The sequence below is a fragment of the Spea bombifrons genome, chromosome 9, assembly GCF_027358695.1.
Source record: "Spea bombifrons isolate aSpeBom1 chromosome 9, aSpeBom1.2.pri, whole genome shotgun sequence".
NCBI lineage: Eukaryota > Metazoa > Chordata > Amphibia > Anura > Pelobatidae > Spea > Spea bombifrons.
The window spans coordinates 21916270-21925463 of NC_071095.1; the positions used below are offsets into that span (position 1 = coordinate 21916270).

At 42.6% G+C, this 9194-nt stretch overlaps 1 protein-coding gene across 1 annotated transcript; it reads right to left on the reverse strand.

Moving 5' to 3' along the window:
* Nucleotides 1-708: 708 nt before the first annotated feature.
* On the reverse strand, nt 709-8942 carry SCG5 (secretogranin V). The gene is made up of 6 exons (XM_053474622.1): nt 8892-8942; nt 7179-7410; nt 3915-4064; nt 2071-2180; nt 1693-1746; nt 709-1183 (listed from the first exon to the last, which is right to left on the reverse strand). Exons 1-6 carry the CDS (start codon nt 8895-8897, stop codon nt 1094-1096), a joined length of 642 nt encoding a protein of 213 aa, XP_053330597.1. The 5' UTR covers nt 8898-8942; the 3' UTR covers nt 709-1093.
* Nucleotides 8943-9194: the final 252 nt, after the last annotated feature.

Genomic DNA, 9194 nt, shown 5'->3' on the forward strand with positions numbered 1-9194 from the left:
GTGACACCTCGCAGGTATCACAGGTGTCTTTGGATGGATGGATTCCATCTAAAGGAGATCTCGGAGATCCCGATGGAATGCACTTGGAGTTAAATTTTAGTTCTAGTACATACATAAATGGGCAGACGAGACCAATCAGCTCTTAACTACCATCACGTTTTATGGAACTTGAGTCCAGATAGCTACAAAACAAACAAAAATGTATATTTTATGTATATGTATATCCGTGATACGTTTCCAAAAGCAAGCTGGGATCAGATTTCTCAAGAAGAAAAAAACAGAGCAGAAAATAAGCAAATGTAACAGCTAGTGAAACGTAAAAGATGCCAATACTTCTCATAGAAACATCCAAACACGGATATCTAATATATTCTAAAATTGTGATGTTCTATGTAGTACATCACCCATTGCCAAATATATATATATATAAACTTTTTTTTAGTTTAATCAGGGGTTCATTTGAATAAAAGTATCTAAATATAATTATAGATATGGACAAATATACCAGGTAAATACGGCGTATAGCCAGATTTTGGATTATATCATGTGTACACAGATTAAATAAGATTTTTATTTGCCATACTGGTAAATCGCAGTTCTTTCCCCGTCAGATGGTGTTTCCAAGATGCCCGAATGAGTAAGCTTCCCAAAACTAATAATGACAGGATATTAAACACGGATATTCAGTGATAAATAACCAGCACGGTGTGTGGGTTGAGAACTTTATTGCGGTAACACCTAATTTTGCTAGGTAGCTGGCTCTGCAGGCAAGTTGCATTCATTAATAAAAGGATATAGAATATAGGATTTTCTGCTATCTGAAACGTGGCAGCGCTGAATTGGTTAAAACTTCTTTTCAAGCTAGAAAAGAAAAAAAAACCAAGAAAAAGAAAAAGATACCGTTCCTCTAATTTAACAGAAAGCAGAAGTCTATATTTTTTATTATCTATGACAACATAATGTTATAAATCCAGCTGTTTCCCATTCACAGCTCTATAAATAATAAACATGCTGCCAGTCAGTCAGGCTCTGAAGCAGCAGATAGGACGCCGGGCTGGATCACAGAATGCGCCGCTCAATCATTTGGTTCTGCTTATTCCTCCTCTTCACCAGAAAAATGTGGAACAGACTTCTTGGCTACAACGTTGTCCAGTTTCTGTCCCTGCAGGTAAGGATTCACTGTCTGAAAGGAAAATAGAGATGAGAGGAGACAAGGCTGAAACTATAAGAGGAAAAATGATAATTCAATAAAATATATTTAAAAAGGACAATTATAGGACGCTCAATGACAGACGAAAAATCAAAAGAAATAGCTGAAAATATAATCGGAAGCCTTTGTATGTCCTGAGAGACGAAAGGGGCATGTAATGAAAATAACAGCAAAACGCCTCTAATCACCGTGCCTAATGTCTGAAATGAATAACGAGCATCTGGCGGAAAGGATCCTGGAATGGTCGGTCACTTCTCATCAGCCGAGGAGCCTGCTAACCCGTCAGCGAAAAGTTTATGGACCTCAGTGTAGAAGACAATGGGCTGGCTTCAGGAGCTGAATAGTAATCCTTGTGTGGATTGCAAGGCAATCACGAAATAAACATTTGATCCCTTAGTGTTTCTGGTGGTCAGATTGTCTCATCTCACACCAGAAGACGTTCCACCTTAGTACCTTAGCAGATTATATCAATGTGTATTTACCCTCTTCTTCCTCTGTGATGCGCCTTTCATTTTCTCATAGAGCAGCTTCTTATTCTACGGAGAAGAAAGAGAGAACATTCAGAAGATCAGCATGGATATGGTCACAGGAAGCGAGGTTGGTCATAAAGTTGAAGATTTTATGAGGCTCCCTCTTTTCTGTTCACCAATAAATACACGGAATTGAATAGAAAAAAAAGTTGACCGTTCAGAAGGCATTTAAATGGTCGGAGAGGAGACTTAAATAACGAGGCTTTGGTGTAGGACAAGGTGTTATGAGAATGGATGGAGTATAGTCCAGTGGAATGTTTTTACGTTCATAATGTTAGATGAGCTGAGTCCAAAGGATAATACAGGTTAAAGGGATGGTGAGAGACTTACCCATTTGGCTGCTCCTGGATAATTGTGCTCTGGGTCAAAGAGGTTCTGGTGGAGTTGGTACTCTCTACTAAATTGGGCTGTGTCTGGAGTATCTGCAAGACAGTCGTCACCTGTAGGAGAGAAAAAGACACACTCTTACAGAGAGCCATGTCATGCGTGGATAAGGGGTCTCTATAGTAGATGACGTCATGGGGAAGCTTAACGTAGCAAGTTAACCTAAAACCAGTTTGTTGAGGCGTGAAAACCAAGTTGAGCTTAGTGAGGACCTTGTTGACTCCAAGGAAGATTTGCCACACCTCAAACAAAACACATGTAGCGCTGTCAGTGTGTTATTTTTTTTTACTCTATAGGATCTGTTCAGTATTACAGGTGCTGGAAGACCCAAAACAACTTAAATTTAGTTCTCAAGTCGACTCGCATCCCACAGAGCAAAGGCACAGAAATACCTGAGAGCTACAACATCTTGGGTCTACTTGGCCAAACGCAGTGTTTAATGAATAAACCCCTGTATATATTTTAAACACTCTGGACTACATTAAAACATGATTAAGAGTAAATTTAGATAAATAGACTGATGTTTGTGTATTTGGTTTAATGAATATATACCAAGCTGTATAGAAGCGGGGTTCCTGCTGGCTTTTATGGAGCAGAATATGAATTTGTTGAATGTCAGACTTGCTGCATTTAATAATTAAGCTCATCAACAGCCAGCTTTTAGTGATGGAAACCTCTATAAACCTGTAAGTCAAAAAAGACCCAATCTTCAATATAAACCCATTACAATTGGGTATTATATATTACTTAATATGGATATTCTCAGAAAGTTCTTACTGATTGACCCATTTTCTGCACGGCTTATTCTGTACTTGGAAGGCTAGCAAAAATATACACCTGGGGTTTTATTCACTAAAGAGCGATTTCATCCTATTGAATATGCATAATGAAGGGGGAGCTACCTATATAGAAATTGAGACCAATCCATAGCAGAAGGGTTAGTGTAGAAGCCAGTTATTATGGAATCTCTGGCACGGCTGATAAATACACAGGCCCAATATTTTTAGATTGTTACTTGTCTTATTCTAAGATAGAACCTCCTTATTGCCCACAACCCATATGGGTTTCTCACTTTGCTTACGATACTCGGTGAATATATTTATTTTGTTATCCGTGTCATTGTTTTTACGTTTACCCAGGAAATGCAGGCCCTGGATTAGCCCCGAGGCATAAGAAATAAACATGTTTTGATGACCTTGTCTCGTGAATCTGTATAATTTGGTAGCCAGGACTTGCGAATGGTTACTGCCGTGCAGCTCGTTTCTCCTGGTAACTTATTGACCAAGAACACTTTCACTTTGTGCCTTTGGCAAAAATGTTAACAGGCATCGGTCCACTTAACGGCCCCCTACCCTCCTGCGTTCATTTAGACAGAGACAGCTGGACGCCACTTAACAAGCATGGGAGGAGGCGATCCGAGAGGAGAGAAGAGGTGAAGCAGGTGGATAAGGCCGGGCCCTGTGCTTTCTGCCCATATAAGCTTTTCAGAGGCAGAAACGCCGTGTGTTTGTGTATTATTATTTTTTTTATGGGCTACTTGTGTTGCCAGCAGTGCATGGTTTGCCCAGGCATTAAAGAGTTAACACATATCTAAATGTCATGTCATCATGTAAAGTGTTCCCCCTCCCAGCGGAAGTCATTCATACATGTGTGGGATCCTTACAACAGGAAAAATGGGCAGATTAGTTGAAGGACCTTTAGGTTAGTCCAGTTAGCTTAGTCACCTTGTACAAAGGGTTAATGGCTAAGACTACACTAGATGCAGCTTAATGCTGATGACCGACCCTTACCTGTTTTTCCTACAGGACACGGGTTAGGAGGGTTGGGATATCCTTGATCTTCACGGAAATCCTTGGGAATATTGTCCCCGGTGAGCTCTGCCACGATGTTTGGGATATTTCCGTAGGGTCCCAAATGCTGTAGGCCCTCATGCGCGCCTCCTGCGGGAGACACGAGATGTAGGTATGAGATGCCACCTGCGGTACTGAGCAGGACCGAGCTGTCCAGGTCATAAAGCAGAATTTCTCATCCTTTTCACCAGTACAAGTAGTAACGTTCTTCATGCCAAGAACCTTTGATAGATCTCCCCCTCCTCCTAATCCCGGTTTTCTACCAAAACTACTAGCTTTGGGGTGTGTCTGACACCCCCCCCAATTTTATTTCATGGTTCCGCAAAATCCCTCCATATACATTTGTACCCCCCCCCATTCTATCTCCTGCTATCCGATATACTCGCTGCCAGTCAGCTCCAGCAATGGCTCCGCAAATACAGTGGAGGGTCTAACAAGACCCCCAAAATGCACATGTGCGGACAGCAGCCAATCGGTGGCAGGAATCCAAGCACCACGGAGGAGAAGAGCTGCATCTTCTCCCTAACGCAAACATTTTGTTTCAATTTGTAAAGAATGTATTTTTACATTTGTCAGGGGCGTTATACGGTCCCTTTAAACATATACTAGCGCGTCGGGCGTCTTCTATGAGCGACGCTCTGCTCTCTAATCAATAAGCAGTGCGCCACTTGTAAGCAGTTTGTTCTACAACGCGACACCTCTGATACACGGATCCCCCACTAAACACGCATCACAGACCCCGCGGCACCGTGAGCTGCCCATAAAGAACACAGAGGTACTTAGCAGGCTCCAGGGCGCTAACACATATCTAGTTAAAGCTTAACCAAAGGACAGCATTCCTTCCACTAAGAAAACATCTCACTCCCGCAGAACGACCCAGAAATACACGGGCACAGAATGCCAGGAGAATGCCAGGAGAATGTCTATGGAAATATCAGGGGTATTCATTCTGCTCATGTAAACTTACAGGGAAACGGGCTTTACCAATGTCACACACACACACACACACACACACGCGCACGCGCACACGCACATTACATAAATATCAGAATCGTGCAAACCCATAAGCAAGAATTCCATGAAATATATTTAACAGGGAAAATCATTTTATTGAAGGAGGGTAGAATAAAAGGAAATAGGTAGGTAGAATCACAATTACCCAGGGAATACAAATCCCGATGCCGCAATCACTGCTTCTGATTCACACACAAAGGTTTTTATATATTAATCATTATGATTTCTTAACACCATTACATTCATGACCCTTATTTTTTTTTATTTATATATTTATATATATATATTTTTAAGGCTCGGGGCGACCCTTTTTATTAAATCCCATTCCAGCGAGTGTCAGCCATACCTGGTCCTTCTCTCCCATCCCAACCTACCCCAGCGGCTGGATAACCAGGCCGTAAACCAGTTCCGTTGTGTATAAAATGTCACCGGTGAAAGTGACCAGGAGCGCGCTAAAAGTGTTCTTTTAAACAAAACGACTTTAACAGAGGACATTTATAATAATAAATATTAAAAATAACTAGATACTACCATAAAAATAAATACATGGAAAACCCAAGAACATCGCCCACCAACTCTAGCAGCACGCACCGTTACTAGGGGTACGTCTTCCAAATTATTGGAGTTTAGGGACAAAGTTCATACCTCCCGAATGACCCGCTTTAGGAGAAACAGTCTCAAATCCCTCAGCAACCATAAAACCCACAGTAATAGATTTCAAATGTATATATATATATATTCAGCGAATTTACCCAACTATTAGCACTGTAGGTCTCTACCCCCACACCATATATCTATGTTCTGTCATTGAATGCAATTAATAGAATCATAAAGAGGAGAGGCAAGACTGTTTAATGTAACATCGGAACGCCACTATACCGTACGGTGCAATTTATATTGCTTGTGAAATAAACAAGGAAGGGGCCAGACTTTACATCAGTGACCAGTGACTATTAATTTGCTCTATTATTATCATATTATCATTCATATTTTATATAGCTCTGTACAACGGATACAGAGGACATTAGTATACAACAACAATTTTACTTACAGAAACAGGTGAGAAGGGCCCTACGATAAAGGACATATATGCTTATAGACCGAGTGCATTGCTATAGAACTATAGTAAGGACTAGGGACACTGTAGCAAGGCAAGGGAAACTAAAGACATGCAGCTCCGCAGCCCGGATGGGGCCTGACAGCTACATTAGATATGGAAAGGTTGCGTTACTGTCTGCTGGGGAAACGAGCAGCAATCTCTACAATAGCATCGTCCCCACCAAGCGGTCAGATTCCAGCATTGCAGCTTTGGGTTCTGCGTGTGAAAACACTTAAGATACCCCAGCCGATCGGATGCAAATGCCTCCGTCTGCTTTGTATTGTTCGCCATCACGCAGCGGATTCCTTTTCCTACGCATTTCATCAAAACACCATGTTGTGTGCAGAGTGGAGGCTTGTGTGTATATAACGCCCCCCCCCCGCCTGTCTGCGATGACTAGCAGACCCCAGGAGATAAGAGGGATCAGAGGGTCCCTCACGCATAGGATTATTTGGAGTTATGTCAAGGTCGCGTTGCTTCCAGGAATTCTATACTTGAGCAACTCCTGGGATTTCTAACTTTAGAGCAATCTCACCCTAGGGCAGGAGGACATTTCTTTGCCCAAACTGACCACAAAGCAATAGTTGTGTTTGAAACGTATGGATGGCCCGAGACAGTTTTCTTTACTGTTCCATCCCTTGCCATTCATTAACAGAGCCGCCCAATCATTAATAGTCGGGTCCTGGATTTGGCTTCCACATCTGATGACGCAAGGGCGACCAACGGCTGGATGTGCTACAGTAGCTTGCGATCAAGTACATCGGCCCAACGGACCCTCTGCAGCAACCCATCTGCCACCGGAGCAGCAGATCAGGAGAGTATGGAGCACTGTTGGCCAGTTGCCCATTGGGCATTTGCCTTGCGTGCCGGACGGCCAGTCTGGGCCTGTTCATGGCAAATAAAGCATTTTTTATCTCTGAAACTATAGAACATGAGTCGGTACCAATGTATAGCAGTCCCAATTCCTCGCGTCCTACCTCTACCAATGTGCTGCTTAACAGGTGAAGGAAGAGGAGGATATCTCCATCACAGGTAGATGCTGCTACAGTGATTTTGGCTTCCCCCTCCCTATATATCAATCCCATTCTTACCTTCAATGCTCTGTGGCCCCACAAGGTTCATGGCTTGGTGAGCAGGATATTCCATTCTTGGCCTGGCAATGCCCAGTTCCTCCATCACTTTGTGGAACAGACGTTGGATTTCTGCTTCCGATACATGGTCTGGGGTCCTGGGGCTGTGAGCAAAAGATGGAGTCAGGCTGCAGACCACCAACAGGACTGTGTGAAAAGTCAGCAGCAGAGCTCTATTGACTCCCATCTTAACCTGCGAACACGCAAAAGAAACCTCATAGAACAGAGAGATTATAGAATATCGCATTGTGATCCGCTGCCAGCCTGAAATTTACATTTTTACTGGTAGATTACTTCTGTTTGTTTTTTCTGGATACATCAAAGTTAAGAGTATCGTAATAAACAAAACAAAACACAAGACTGTTTATAAATTTATTATCCAAACTTTTACATCACTGCCCAGACTTGGCTTGTGGGAGGCGTTGTTACTTAGTGGGAATTTAATGAAATGCCCTTTTACAAAGATAGACGGCAACGTTCTTCGTTTCTTCTGTAGTTGGCTAGGCCAGTCTCTGCCTGCATTGTGCCAGCTTTACCAGCCTGGGCTACTGAAAACCACTATGTGGAAAGGCAGTCAGGGGAGGCCATGAAAGAATTTAAAGTTCAGGTGGCGAATCCAGCCAGGTGACCCTATGAAAGTTTACTAATACCATCTAGCCAAGCCTTGCGCATGCTCAGCGAAACAGGCAAGGAAAGCCTGTAAAGGGAACATAGAATGGCTTCAGGCAGGGTTTCCCATATTCTCTCTAACTCTAGACACAGAAATCAGGCACTTTCTTAGTTGACTTTTAAGATGTTACAAATCGAGCACTCCTACTACCCGACACAATACACAACTATTTTCTACTTTTACCTGCAGGTTTACACAATTTAACGCCCTGAAACGATGCATTTTTATAAGTATTATATAAACTTCACATAACTCCCTTAAGCACAATGTCCAAAAACTTTCATAACTGGAAATAAAGCACATCAGGCTCATGAACAGCTGCCCAGATCGCCGCAGAACGGCAGGGGGCTTGTTAAAGGCGCTTGGTGCATCTTTACGGTATCGGTAGAAGGTGCAGCGCATTCGATATCTATTACTTCAACATCTATTACACACTTCCAAAGACTGCTCATATACACCTTCGTATCTTGTGTATAAAGCCCGAGTGATCTTGTTGAAGGTAGAGCCCGCTTGGATTATGTTGCATTTCCCATTTATCGCCACCAGAGGGCAGAACTCATTATTGCCTATTAATGCAAACAGCAAGTAACCTATGAATTAATCTATTGTGCATTACAGTTAAATGTTTATTTGTATCTAGAAATCCATACAAACAAAAGCTGACCGTCCCCTGACAAGCAATGATTCCTACCTGGGCCAAGAATAACCTCAAGACCTTCCAGACTCAAAGGCTGACAATATATATTAAAAAAATTACACCTATAATTCTCTCCTATTAGATAATTTTAGTTTAAATGAATCTGTAAGCCGGCTATCCAGAAAGCTCAAGATTCAGCCTGTGTGTGAATTCCTTAAATGTGTATAAAACATGCTTAGAATTCCCCCGGTAATTACACAACAGTGTCAAATATATTATATATATACCCAAGCGTAGGGGCAGATTGGTACCCAAGCATCTTCATCGAGCTAGAGCTGGAGACATTAAAAATAAACGGGAGACTTACAAACATGGAGGCAGGCAGCAGAGATGAACAGGCAGAGATGTGGAGAGGAAGCAGCTGGGAGGAGAGAATGAGGATGGGGAGAGGGAGGGGGTTATTGTGACAGGTAAAGGAGGGAGGGAGCTCAGTGATGGAGGAGAAATAGAGAGCCTTTATGCTGGCAGATGTTGCTTTCCCCCTGGCATTAACGCGCCGACGATGATCTGTTCTGATATAGCATCCGATGCACAGAGAACCGCGATCGTACCCAGCGCAGACATCAGAACCCGAGCCCCGCACCCCCAGCATTAACCATCGGGAGAGGGG

Excerpts from the sequence above, each read along its gene's own strand:
- SCG5 (XM_053474622.1), bottom strand. Across the intron at positions 4,065-7,178 it reads GGGGCCACAGAGCATTGAAG|GAGGCGCGCATGAGGGCCTA; the intron begins GTAAGAATGGGA and ends TGTCTCCCGCAG. Across the intron at positions 2,181-3,914 it reads GTGTCCTGTAGGAAAAACAG|GTGACGACTGTCTTGCAGAT; the intron begins GTAAGGGTCGGT and ends TCTCTCCTACAG.